At 42.9% G+C, this 13795-nt stretch overlaps 1 protein-coding gene and 1 long non-coding RNA gene across 2 annotated transcripts in view; both read right to left on the bottom strand.

Annotated features, from left to right (window-relative positions):
* Positions 1-494: 494 nt before the first annotated feature.
* UBE2H (ubiquitin conjugating enzyme E2 H) overlaps positions 495-13795 on the bottom strand; it is a 44884-nt gene continuing 31583 nt past the window's right edge. The window contains exons 4-7 of the mRNA XM_066318905.1: positions 9198-9237; positions 8860-8912; positions 6392-6520; positions 495-3149 (exon numbers count right to left, since the gene is read on the bottom strand). Of these exons, the coding sequence (XP_066175002.1) occupies positions 3025-3149; positions 6392-6520; positions 8860-8912; positions 9198-9237 (347 nt within the window). The 3' untranslated portion in view covers positions 495-3024. The remainder of the gene's footprint in view (positions 3150-6391; positions 6521-8859; positions 8913-9197; positions 9238-13795) is intronic.
* LOC136361175 (uncharacterized) lies at positions 11299-13626 on the bottom strand. The gene is made up of 2 exons (XR_010743591.1): positions 12027-13626; positions 11299-11985 (listed from the first exon to the last, which is right to left on the bottom strand). It is a non-coding gene; the product is annotated as an uncharacterized lncRNA (long non-coding RNA).

The following is a 13795-nucleotide window of genomic DNA, read 5'->3' as shown; positions in this document are numbered from 1 at the left end:
TTCTTTTGGGAGAAAAGGAGAGATTTGGGTTGAAAATCAAAAGGGGAAATGTAGGAGGGGAAGAAACAGCCGGGTCTGAGGGGGTGGGACAGGAGCAGAGCCCAACCCACCTCGCCCCTGGAGCACCTTCACCCAGGACACTTCTCCAAGCAGAGTTTTGGCAGCTGGTTTGTCCTCCCAGGAAGAATCCTGGGATTTGTCACAGCTTGGGAAGTGCTGGGAATGTGCACTTTTGTGTCCAAGCCACCAGCCTGGACCAGCTCCATGAATCCAACCCGTTGTGTGTCACAGAGCCACTGTGCTCTCCCCATTTTTTAAATTTTTCTTTTTTTTTTTTTTTTTTGGGGGGGGGGGGGATCCCAGCTTAGTGTTTCCCATCCAGCAGTTGGATGCCCTAAATCCACGTGAGGGGAATGATGGAGATGAAAAAAAAAAAAAACCCTGCAAGGGAAGGGGGGTGGGTGAGGGAATTAGAACACTATTTTTATACAATATTGAAAAAATACAAATTTTTATTGTGATTTTTTTTTTTGGTTGCCTTTTTTTTTTTTTTTTCCTGTTTTTTGGTGGGTTTTTTTGAAGCTTTTTTTAAACTGAAATCACCACCCAGCACTTGACTCTACTCCTAAGTAGCACCTACAAGTAAAGGTTTATAGCACAAGCAAAACTGCCAGGGCAGCAGGAAAGCGAGTTAAACGTGGCCCCTCCCTCCCCAAATTAATGAGCAAACAACGTGCTAGATAAGAGTTAATTACATCATTACATGTTAAATAATTAATATTACCCTCCAACAAGCCACAAAATGCTAGATAGAGAACTTTAGCACAGTACTAGCCACAGCCCTACACCACTGCTGGAAAAGGATGGGGGAAAAAAGGAGAGAGGGGGGGAAAAACCTTTGCTTCGTGCCCGGAATTAACAGAAAGGAAATTCATGGTAGGTTTTTTTATTAAGGAAATTCATGCCAAAGCCAAGTGGGACTCGATGGGAGGGGGTTTTGTTGTTGTTGTTTTCTCCCTCCCAAAAAAAGCAACAGAAAAGAAAGAAACTGATTGTGCTTCATGAATCAGAGACGGGGTTGGGATGTCCCAGCCCCAACTCGGTGGCGTCCAGAAAGGAAAAGGAAAACAAACCCAAATAATTCTGGGAAAATGACAAATGTACCAGTCTGACATTCAAAACTCTGCTCCAGAGTCGCTCAGGGTGGGTTGATTTTTTTTTTTTTTTCCTGCAGGTTGCATCACAAATGAAAAGATCTTGTCCAAACCCCTCTGAAAAAAATCCCCAAAAGAAAACAGCAGGTAACATTCAGCTTTAAAAATTCATCTTGAGTTTGAATCTCCGATGCACAATTATCCCAATTCAAGTATCCCGGCATCCCAAGGAGACATTTACTTAGCAGATTTCTAGGAACAACAGCAAAAAAAAAAGGAAAAAAAAAATCTCTCAGCTTGCTGCAAGACACCAGGATAAATCCAACATTCCAATTCCCAAACATCCTGGGGAAAAAAAAAAACCCCAAACCAACCAACAAAAAAACCAAAGAGTGAATTCATTTGCTTCCTCAATTGGTGCTTTTTAGGTGGTTTTTTTTATTATTGTTATTCAGCTCAAGTTTTGTGGATGGGTTTTTTTGTTTTTCTAGATCATATTCTTTGTTAACTCTAAAGGAATTTTTATCCTGTTGTGCACACACAAGCAGATGGGAACCAAGTTGGTACAGGAGGGGGAGGAAAGAAAGATTAACCCCCCCCCCCCCCCCAAAAAAAAACCAAAAAAGAAAATCAGAAGAAAGAAAGATTAAAAAAAAAAAAAAAAAAAAACCCACAAAAAAACCCAACCAAAAAACAAAAAGGACAATCAGAATCGGTGCCGATGGATTCGTGGACTTTGGCCAACGGGACAATTCCGTGGATCTGAAGCTCTGGCAAGGCCAATCCATCTGGTCAGAGGAATTCCCAGGACACGTGTCTGAACCAGATTTCCAGCAAAAAAGGAAGTAGGAAAGAAAGAAAAATAATAATAACAATAATAATAATAATAATAATAAAGCCAACTCGAAGCCATTCAAGGGCAGCAGGTTCCGAACTGGGCCAGAGGAAGAGTTTGACTTCCACGTGCTCCGGGCTCAATCCCAGTTCCAAGCGCATCATCCGTGGGGTTTCAGGGTGGTTCTTCCCTCCCAGCCAAGGGAACAGCTCCTAATCCACACCAAGCAAGGGAACAACATCCAAAGCTTTTTTCCAAAGTCCCCCGAGGGAATGGACCAGTGGTTGTTCAGTCCCTACAGTTCGGGAGGGCAGGGAGGAGTCCACAGCAAGAACAGACTGAAATTCCGAGTCCTTCTCCGCCTTCAACGCTCTCAGGAGCTCCACGCATTCGGATTTGCTTTGTTTTTAATTCAATCCTTCTTTTTCTCTCCTCTTTTAAAACACGACCTGGAGGAGCCCCTTCCATCCCTACACAGCTCTACCACCCCCAAGGTTTTTAGTCTCAGAGGAAACGCCAACAATCCCAGGTGGAAACCTCGATCCGACAGCAAAATCCCTCCTTTTTTTTTTTTTTCATTGTTGTTGTTCGGATTTGGTTTTTTGTGGGTTTTTGTTTTTTTTGTGGTTTTGTTTTTTTGCTAATTCCCTCCCTCCCAGGGCAGCTGGTTTTTTTTTTTTTTGGTAGCACACCAAAGTTTGACCTTGGCCAAATGGGGAAAAAACAAAAAAAGAATCACCTCAACATGCATGCATCCGGGCTGCATATTGCTACCAGAATGGAATGTTGGGAATTAACTCTAAATGCACCTCGGGAATCAGGGAAATGACCGAGAGAGAGAGAGAAAAAAAAAAAAAAAATCAAGATCTAAAGGGTGATATATATATATATATCTATATATATATCAATGCTATAATTCATAAAAACCTTGTTTAGTAATAAAAAAAATTGCTTTGTTTAAATATGAATATTATAGTCTGCTTCTCATGGTTAGGAAATTAGAGTCTCTCTCTGAAAAGCAGGTGGCCTCCTCTACTACAATTCCATATCCTGAGCCTCATCTTCCGAGAAGTCGGACATGGAGCTCTCGGATGAGCTGTCCCCGGTGCCTTCTTCCTGTTCTTTTAGTGCTTCTTCTGTTGCATATTTCTGGATGTATTCTAAATGGGAGACAGAGAGAAAAAAAAAGAAAAAAAAAAAGGGTATTTAGGGATAAGTAATCGAGCTGTGGGAGGTTGGGTCACAGCACCTTTGATAAATCAGAGAAATGATTTAGCGTGAAAATGGCTAATATTGTAAAACGCAGTTTGAGTAAAAATAACAAGAATTATCACAAAGTATTACTAACACTGATAAATCATATAAAGATATAAATTATACATTATCCTGTTGCCCAGAGAAGCTGTGGCTGCCTCATCCCTGAGAATGTCCCAGAACAGTCTGGACAGGGCTTGGAGCAGCCTGGGATAGTGGAAGATTCCCTGTTCACAGCAGAGGCTGGAATTAAATATTCTTTAAGGTCCATTCCGACCCAAACCACTCCAAGATTCTGTGACACATCCTTGAGGTGGCTGTTCCCTTCCCAGAGCATTCCAAGAACACATCTCCGTCTGGAAAACTGGGAAAAACCCAAGGAAGTTGTTATTCCTTGCACATTCCAGCAAAAGGAACCCCAAGTGCTGTTGCTGCGAGACTTTGGATGGCAAAACCCCTTCATGGGGACCTCAGAAATTCCCTCTGGGATTATTCCAAATCCTCCTAAACTCTGGTTGACAGCTTCCAGCCACCAGGCAGGGACTGGCAGAGCAGGGGCCACCAGCATTTCCTCACTGGCTGCTTCCAGGGGATATTCCCACATGGAAGCTGCTGCTGGAAAAGGCCTCCTCAAGTTAAAATTTGAAGCCCTTCAAGCTTTAAATGCCTTTTTTTTTTTTTTTTTTTTTTTTTTTTTTTTAATCCAGGAAAGCTCCATGTTCCTGGGCTGGGTTTTGTTTTTTGGGTTTTTGGAAGGTTTAACCCAGGAAAAGTGAAATGTCCAAGGAGTTTCCACGCTGAATGTCGCATTGATTGGGATTTACATTGGGAGTTTCAGTCCATCGAGGGAAAAAAAACCCCAAAAAATACTTAAAAACTGACAAAGCATCTCTCACAGAAGGGTGTTGAGGAAGGGGGAACCCTCATGGCACCAATTCCTGCCAGGAAAACACCACTGCATTCATCTGTTGCCAGAGCCTGGAGCAACAGGAACGAGCTCTGGTTACACCTTTGGTGTCCCAAGGGATTCTGCTGGAATTTCAGACATGTGGGGTGGGAGGAGTGATCCCAGAGATGTCCTGAGCTCCCTGAACTCAGCCTGGAGATCCTCCAGCAGCTCCTCACCTTCCAAAAGGAAGATCCCATAGGAAATCTCTCACAGAGGAAGCAGAGGAGAAAAGGAATTACAAATTCTGGGCCAGTTACAAATGGGGAATTACAAATTCTCCAATCCCCAAACCACCACATGACACAAATGTTCCCTCTGTGCTCTGAATGACACCACCACCAGGAGCAGCAGCAAGAAATAAATCATGGATTGAGCTGCCAGGATCCTCTGCAGCAATTTTAACATGTCCAAGGTAATTTTTGAAAACCAGGGATGACAGTTTTAGCTCCATCCCATCCTTGTCACGCAATCCTGGGAAGAGCCAGTGACTCTGGGATTTATGGAACATGTTCCAAGCACTTCAGACTCCTTCCAGATCATCTGTACCTGGCTGGAAGGATGGCAATGAGGGAGCAGGCTATCCCTTTATCCTAAGGGATGTCCTCAGAGCTTCCTTTGGCTGAAATCGGGTTTTCTGGCTTTTTTCCAAGGATATTTTTGGGTTTTAGGCTGTTTTTGTGAAAGCACTGAGGACTCTCAGTGCTGGCACTGGAGATTTTATCTGACAAACCATTTTTTTTTTCCCTGGAAGCTCCCTGGTATGAAAAAGCAGGGAATAGACTTCAGGATCTGCAGAGAAGTTCCCACAATCCTGTCAGAGAAATTAGCCAAAGGAGGCTGAATAATTCACAATTTCAATCAAATTTTCAGAGTTCTGCCCTCAAAAATCAGGCATTTCACACCAGGAAAGGGACTTCAGGTTTAACCTCTCCTGGGTGATGTGACAGAGATGATCCCACATTTTGGGAAACCTGAGCTTTCCTAATTCCTGCTGCTCATGGAGGCTCCCATTCCACACCTGCAAACTTCTCCCATGGACAAACACACTCCTGGTTATCCAGTAACAAAACTCAGGGCCCTAAAAACTCGGTTCAAATGGAAATTTCCCACCAGGAGATGAAATAAATTCCAGGGCTTTGCCATAGGCTTGGAACAGCAGGAAAAGGGGATTTTAGGGAAGGCAAATCTAAAGCACAATTCCTTGTTTTTATCTCATTTCTTGCATTTGCAAGACCAAGTCAGTTCATGTCTCACTCACCAGATTGCTTGGACAGTCCTCTTATTTATCCAAAGTATTTATATTTATATATTTTGGGAGCCTTCCCTGCTCCCGAGGAGGTTCTGACCCCGTTTTGTGCTTCCAACCCTTCCAGGAGCAGCTCCAGCAGCTGTGCCAGGCACTGTGGATTCTCACTCCTGCTCACACCGATATCCTGATTCCAGGGAAAACCCTTCCCTTTCTTTCTGGAGGCACTTTCGACCTGCCAAAGCTCCTAAATCCCTTTGGTCCTTTAGTTAAAATTCCTCCAATTCTTTCCCTCATCTTCGGTCTTTATTAATTTCTTTGCAGCTTTCTGATGCCAGCATGGATCTAGGAAGCCTTGGCTGGACTAGGAAGTAGCAAGGAGGGATGATTTGGCATTTTACCACAAATTCCTGCTCTGGCACAGTACAAAACCACCTCATCACCAACTCCTTGACTGCTGCTCTCAGAACTTTCCAACAAACCGTTTTTTATCCATTAATTGTTTGTTCCACTGGGTGTTTAAGATTGACGAGTTGGGAACTTTTCCTGCTCTTTTTTTTGTCACACACCTTTAGCCTGAACATACCAAAAAAAAAAAAAAATTCACCAAAGGAATAATTTCCTTCCTTTGGTCCTTTCTGTGGAAAAGTGGCAAAGCTGATCTCCCACAACAAATCCATGCTGTGATCCTGTACTACATGAGGAGTTTCAGGCATTCCAATGTTTTTTCTTCCAAATAATTTCTCTCATCTCCCAAAATCACACAGAATCCAAACCCAGTTTCCTTCCCTGTTTAAGCTCTGATGACAATTTCCAACCCCTCCTTCCTTCACATCATCCCCTTCGAAAGTGAAAATGGGAAGAAAAAAATCAGGCAGTGACTCCCAAAACTGCAGCAAAGAGCCACCATTCCCTTGGATGGAATCCCAGTAATTGTGTTAATTAGGCCTCACCTTTAATTTTCTGTTTGTACTCTTCTGGTCGGTGGAGGTACATGGCTGCAGCGTCACCATTTAGAGGATCTATAGGATTGGGATAAGCCAGCAGCTGGGGCAGGAACGACTCAAATATATTGGTGAGATCTGCAAGGCAAACACAACGTTGGTGTCCATGTCCCCAGAGCCAGAGCAATCCCAAAAAACCATCCTGGAACACCCCAGACAGCAGCACGAACTCCAAGGGGAAAGGCACTGAGAATCTGGGAATGAGGTGAAATCAAGGGAGTAAGATCAAAAATAAAAATCAAGGCTGATGGAAGAGCTGCTGCAGCTCCTCACAGACTCCTCATCCTTACACATAAATGCTGATATCCACGGGTTAAGCAAGGAAGGGGATGGAGTTTTCCTGATTTTTAATCCTGGCTTGAAAAATTAGGAAAAACTCCAAACCAACAGTGCTGTGCTTTGCCCTTCCCTGAATTCTTTACCTTTTCCAGTCTCTATTTAAATGGAAAGTTCTCTGCCCATGGAGCAGAGTTGGAGCTCAGTCTCTGAGGTCCTTCCAACCCCAACCATTCCATGATTCCATGGACAGCACAAAGCTCTTCCAGAGCTTCATTTTAATAGAAATCACCACTCCTCCAACTCCAGATAATTCAGGGAATGCGCAGAGCTCCCATTCACACCTCGGGGCCAGCAGGAAATCTGTCACCCAATCACCCACAGCGGGAAACCCCCTCCTGGTGCCCAGGAGTGGCTGTGGATACACAAACCTCTCTTCCCACATCCCTGAGAGGACAAACTCCTCGTTCCAGAGGTGGGGATGGTCAGGAACCAGCCCTGTGGCATCATTCCTCCTTGGGAAATGTTCCTTGGGTGGGGGATTCCCATGGGAATGTTCTAGAAGACTTTTATCTGTCTGTCTTTCCTCGTGGCAGTGAAATCCTGCCTGTGGATAAGCATCGTCCTTGCACGGATCAGAATCAGGGAATCCCATCACTGATCCACCCCAGGGGCAGTGTGGCCACCTCAACCTGTCTCATTCCCTGGAAAAGAAAAGCTGTACCATGTTCCTGAGTCATCTCAACTTCCAAAAAAATTCACCCAAAAAAACCGGGAAGGAGATCTCCAGGTGCTCTCCCTGGGTAAAGAGCTCCTCCAGCTTTGGGATGAAGGCACAGAATTCCAGGTTCCAGCTCCCAGCACTGAGGTGTGGAGCAGCCCTGGGATGGAGCAAAATGGCTCCTAAAAAAAAGGATTTTAATCGAAAAAAGGGATTCAGAAAACAGCAGGAATGTTCTGTGTGGATATTCCCTGCCACGGCCTTTGGAAGTTGGAATTCCCAGGGATTGGATTCAGGCAGTGGCAGCAAAAAGTTGATTTTAATCTGTAAAATTTGGGCTGCATTTCTTTTGAGCCAAACACTTTGGCTCAAGAGGTTCTTTGTGGCCACCTGAGGATGAGGGAGCAGAGCTCTGGAATTCCTCCCTGGAACCACAGGACACCCAGGATAATGGTGTTTTCTTGAAGGAACCTTCTCTTAACCCCCCCAAATCTATGCTGACTCAGCAGGAAGAGCTGGAACACGTGCAGGAATTCCAATACAGCACTAAGGAGCTGCTGCTCCCCTAAGGAATGAGCAGGAATTGAACCATGAGGTTCATTTCTGAATGAAAAATGAAATGTTTTGGTGGATATTCCAGGTTTCTCCCACCTTGGTTGCCTGCTGGAATTATCTGACCCAGATCCTTTGCCAGCTCTGCTCATTGAAAGGGGCAACACTCCAAAAAGCAAAGGAATTATTCCCCTTTTTCCATTTCCTTGTGCCACAGAGGGAAGCAAAGCCCTGGAAGTGAGGAGGGGATGTTGGAATCTTGGACTGGTGACTTCAGAGGGAATTCAGCCATCCCAGTGTTCCCCCTGCAGCACCAGGGCAGGACCCAGAATGCTGGAGCACAAACACACTGGAATTATTTCTTTTTGTCCTTTTTATGGAAAAGAGGAAAAGCTCCCACACCAAATCCACGCTGTGATCCTCTACCACACTGAGAACTCCAGCATTCCAATGAGGAATTCCAGCTAAAATCAGTTTTCCAAGAAAGAACCTGAAGGATTTGATGTCCACATTTTCCTGAATTTCTTCCACAAAGCATAACTGGAATATCTGAAATTCCCATTTTTAAACAGAGACTCAGCTGTGTCCCTTCAAACAATTCCAGCTTTCTCTAAATTCTGTGTTAAATTGATCTGTTTATCTCTAGAAAAAAGTAGATTTTTAACTAGAAATGATCTCATGGAAACCAGTCTGCAGCATCAGAGGCAATACCATCTCCTAACCTACAAAAAAAAATCTTATTTTTCTCGAGATCTTGGCTCAGGGAGGAGTTTTGAATTCAGTGAAAACTCCAAAATCAAAGAAAAAAATCACCCAAAAGTGTCCTGAAATCATCTGTTACCCCAGTAGAGGAAAATTCCCAACTCACCATAGAGAGCTGTCCAAGTTTGATTGATTACATCTAGACATACAGTTCCTGACCTGGAACACATGCAAAAGATGGAATTAACACACTGGGAATTGAAAATAAAATTTAAAAAATCCTCCTCAACCCCTTCCCGAGAGGTTGGGATAAACCCTGATTTATTCCTATCTCTAGATAAATAAATAGGAATAAATTTTATCGAACTTCCCAACTCTGCCCAAGAGAAAATTAATTGGAATTTTACTGCCAAGGAAACATAGGCAGCTCTACACAACCAAAAAAATTATGGGAAAATATCTGAGATTTTGGAGGATTTAACACAAAAAAGAGATTTTACTTACGCTTCGTCAATGTTGGGATGGAAGATTTTATTCATGAATCCTGCAAGGAGACACAGAGGGAAATTAGCAGGAAAAAAACTCAAATAAATGTTTTTTTTTTTTTAACATGAGAAGTGTGGAATTTATGGAAGGAAGACTCCAAGGCATCCCAGCCATAAATAGCTGTGTAACCTTTAAAATAAGCAGCATTCTCACCCTGGGGTTTATTCCCTCAAAATCCAGGGAAAGCTGGAAATTCAGGAAAACTCTGCAGTGCAACCCTGAAGCTTTTTGTTGGATCCTGAAAATTCCTTTCCATGAGCTCAGTGGAGCTCCCTCACCTGGTGAAGTGGGTTTAGAAGTGCAAGAATAAACACAAATTTATGCTGAGCATCTGATTTTTTTATATATTTTTCCCAACAGAGATTTTTCTATGAGCTTGACATCATGACATTAATCTCCAATTGTGAGCCATGATGGTGATAATTCAAATTTTCCATCAATACAGCAATTAATTGTCCTGTTGGTGCCTCTGGTCTCCTGAAAAACAGCTCAGGTGAGGTTTAGGAGGAGGGAACTCAATGTGGCTTTGTCCACATTTTAGATTTCTGGATTTGAGAGGGATTTTTTTTTTTTTCTGAGTTGCAAATTAAATTGGGAAATAAACCCCTGTGGTTTCAAGCCTTACAGTGTCCCAGCAGAAGGTGCCCCAACACTTTTATCAAAAGATAAATTTTGTTTTCCAGATGCCAACTTCAAGGTCAAGACAGTTGGAAGCTCTAAACATTCTTTTTTTAGTCCCATAAAGAATGATAAAATAAAATACATTAATGAAATTATGCACCACCCTTTGCCTGTATGGGAGCAAAGCACATCCACCCAAAAAAAATGTTTCCAATGGTGGCTGAGAGTGGATGCAGAATCCAAAATCCCAAACTCTTCACTAGGAGGACCCCAAATATCTGGATGTGGGCACAATTAATTCCTAAATTAATTCCTTCATTTCTGGCTTGGATAAATCCCTTGGGCTCTGCTCAGAGGGGCGACTCCAACCAGGAAAAGCTGCTTCCAAATCTTGGTGCTGTTTTTTGAATTGAGAATTTGATGTAAATCCTCCTTTTCCCTGTTGTGTCACCTTTTTTATTGAGAATTTGATGTAAATCCTCCTTTTCCCTGTGGTGCCACCATCCCCCAGCCCAAAAATCCCGACAAACACTGTCCAGGTGGGAATTGCCCTGCATTCTGCAGGAATCCTTTCAAACCAACAGCAATTATTGCTTCTGATAAGGATAAAAGCAGGGAGGAAATTAAGGTCTGGGATGTTGACTCGATCCATGAGAAAAAGCTCCTTCCAGGATTCAAAAAACATGGAAATTTTCTTTCCAGAGCAGCCCCAAAAAGCCTAAAAAAAAAAATCCATATTTACCATTAAAAAAGTTCCTAATCTCCCTCACCTTCATCCAACTGCTTCAGGTGAGGCATTGGAATGTCCTCCCTGCCCAAACAAGGAGCAATCCCAGTCTGAGGGACAGATCTGGGATTGAAGTCCCTTCCTTCCCATGATTTCTGCCACAGACACAATCCCAGCTTTGCTTGGACTGTGGGATTTTGCACAAATCCAACCCAAGGCTGGGACAACACCCAAAGCCGGAACAATCTCCAAGAAGAGAAGGGAGAACTCCATAAACATCCCCCCGCTAACAAGTGAATTTCAGGAACAGCTTGGAAGGATTCAGCTGGAAAAACTGAAGCAGATTTAAAAAGGGAAGCTGTGGTTCCATAAAATATTTACGTTCTGCAGCTCCCACAAGTTGAAATCAGGTCACGGATCCATTTTTGCTGGAGCTGAGCTGCAATGAGTGCAGATCTCGATCCTAAATCCTGCCTGGCTCTTTGGGGGAAAAAAATCAAATCACTGGAAATAATCCCTTCCTTCACATTGTCCTCGGGTCCAAGCTTCCCAAATGGAAGAGTTGTTTTCCAAGGAAGAAAAGGAACATCCTCACTCTGCATTTGTTTCTGAGGATTCGTTTCCCAGGTTCATTCCATGGACACAAACTGCCCTGGGCAAGAGCAGCTCCACAGAAATCCTTCTTTTTTCCTGATCCAGGAATAAGCAGAATTATTTGAATTGTAATTGAACTCTCCTCCTTTATTTGAAATGTAAATTCTCCTGTGCCAAACAGTTCTGATAAACCCTACTCATTCCATATTTATTTTTATGGATAAAAATGAGACAAAGCCCATAAACATCCAGGTAAAAATTAAATTCCAAGTTCAACAAGAAGCCAGGAGGAAGGAAAAAAAATCCCAGCATGGGAACAGGTTTATTGCCATGCAGCACATCCCAATTAATGCACTGTACAGAATTCCAGGTGAGCAATTCCGTCGGGACAGGATTGGGATTTTGGGGTTTTTTCCATGACATGGAGCTTGAAGCTGAGGTCACAGCCTGGGATTCCAGGTGCTGGACTGGTTGTAAACATTTAATTTAATCTTTTAAACCAAAATTCCCACTGAACTCCTGAAAAAGTCAGTGATTGGGAAGAATGTGAACAGCACAATCCACTTTTTCCATATGGAGACACTGAAGTCCAGGATTGCCCTTGGAATTAAAGCATAAAATCCATGAGGATAAAAAGCCTTTAGGTGATAACAGAAAACTCCCTGGACATCCCAGAGAAATTCCACACCAGGAAGGGATGCAGCTGTTCTCACCCTAGAAAACCAACCCTGGAAACCACATCAACAACCCTGGAGTGAGAATTCCTGGATAACTTCAGAATGTGGAAGATTCCCACTCTAATATCTGGATAACTTGGGAAATGTGGAAGATTCCCACGCTAGTACCTGCATAGCTTGGGAATGCTGAAGATTCCCACCCTAATACCTGGATAACTTGGGAATGCTGAATATTCCCACCTTAATACCTGGATAACTTGGGAATGCTGAATATTCCCACCTTAATACCTGGATAAATTTGGAATGTGGAAAATTCTCACAGAATCCCAGAATGGCTTGGGTTGGAAGGGATCATAAAGCTCATCCAGTTCCACTCTCTGCCTTGGGGACATTTTTCACATTTTCCTGGTTGTTTATCCACCCTTCAGGCAGGACTGAAAATTTGGGAGATGAGAGGGAAGAGGGAAGAGTGACATTTCCAATGGCACATCCCAATTTCCCATAACAGCCGATAACACCGATGTGCTCCATGTTTATCTTGACCAAGACAAAGGACAAACTGCCCATCAACATCCATGAAAAATGAAATTCCAGTTCTATCTTGGGATAAATTCCAGAGGATTTCCCACTGGATGCAGGGATGGAGCAGGTTTTTATCCACCCACCCAGCCCAAACTCCCCACACATGGATTTGCTCATGGATTAAGGCCAACTGGACACTTCTCCCTCCTCAGACACCCACGGGCCTGCAAGGGAATTGTAATATTTAAATTTTTAATTTTTAAACCCACTTCACACCAATTTCAGGGACTCCCTTCCTGTGGAACCACCACGAGAAGATGGAGGACCTGTGGTAGGAGGTGGGGAGAGAACAAATCCTCTGTCCCAGTCCCAGCTGGTGTCTGGAACTGGTCTTGCCTGTGGATGTTCCCATTTTCCAGGGATGTTCCCCCCTGGGAGCTTCACTCCCTGTCAGGTCAAGGAGCCCTCCTTGGCAAAGGCACAAATTGATTTTTGATGGAATTTGAAGTGAGAGGAGCCCTCTCAGAGCACTGAGAACGAGGTGCACTCGCTCTAACACGAGGGGGTTTTAATCCTTCAAATCCCAGGAGCTTCCCAAAACAATAAATTAAGCAAAAGCCAAGAGAGATCTGTGAGATCCTGGCTGGAATTCAATGAAATCTAAAAAAAAAAATTATATTAAATCCAGTTGCATTCCTGTACCAGCTGCCACAATGTCTCATTCTACACACACACACACACACACACATATATATATACACACATATATTCCATATGTTCTGTGTTTTGTTCAGGAAAACACTTGGAGAAAAAAGGGAAAATAAAAACAAACATCTGCACCTGTAACTGGGACAGAGATGGAGGGAAATGAGAGCTGGGTATGAAGATAAATACAGAAAAGTATAATAATGCAGATAATAAAAAATAATTATATGTTAAAAATGATATATTTTATAAATAGAGATATTAAAAATATAAAAATGATTTATAAATATATAAACATAATTTATAAATATAGAGAGAAATTTTATAAAAATATTAGCATATATAGCATTTATTTGAGAAACAGGCTCTGAGCATTTTGAATGTAAATTGTCCAGTTGTGGCATTTGATTACTAACAGACCATGTGCTGGCCTAATATTCCTAATGTTATTAAAATAAATAGGAATTAAAAAGTAAATAAATGCCAGGCTCCCAGGTAGTTTCTGCTGCTCCTGTATCCAAGCAAGGCAGGACATTCCTACTCCGAATTTCCTCCTGTTTGTGGCACTAAAGGGAATTAATCTCCAGCTGTTGTCAGGAGCAGGGAGTGATTAAACCCACCGAATTTTTCTCCTGCCCTGGGAGCTCCAAGGACAATTCCTCTTTGGAACATCAGGAAAGGCAGAGAAATTCCCCTGAAGATTTTAAATC

The sequence above is a fragment of the Sylvia atricapilla genome, chromosome 5 (assembly GCF_009819655.1).
Source record: "Sylvia atricapilla isolate bSylAtr1 chromosome 5, bSylAtr1.pri, whole genome shotgun sequence".
NCBI lineage: Eukaryota > Metazoa > Chordata > Aves > Passeriformes > Sylviidae > Sylvia > Sylvia atricapilla.
The sequence above is the reverse complement of the archived record's forward strand: the minus strand, read 5'-3'. Positions and strand labels throughout refer to the sequence as shown.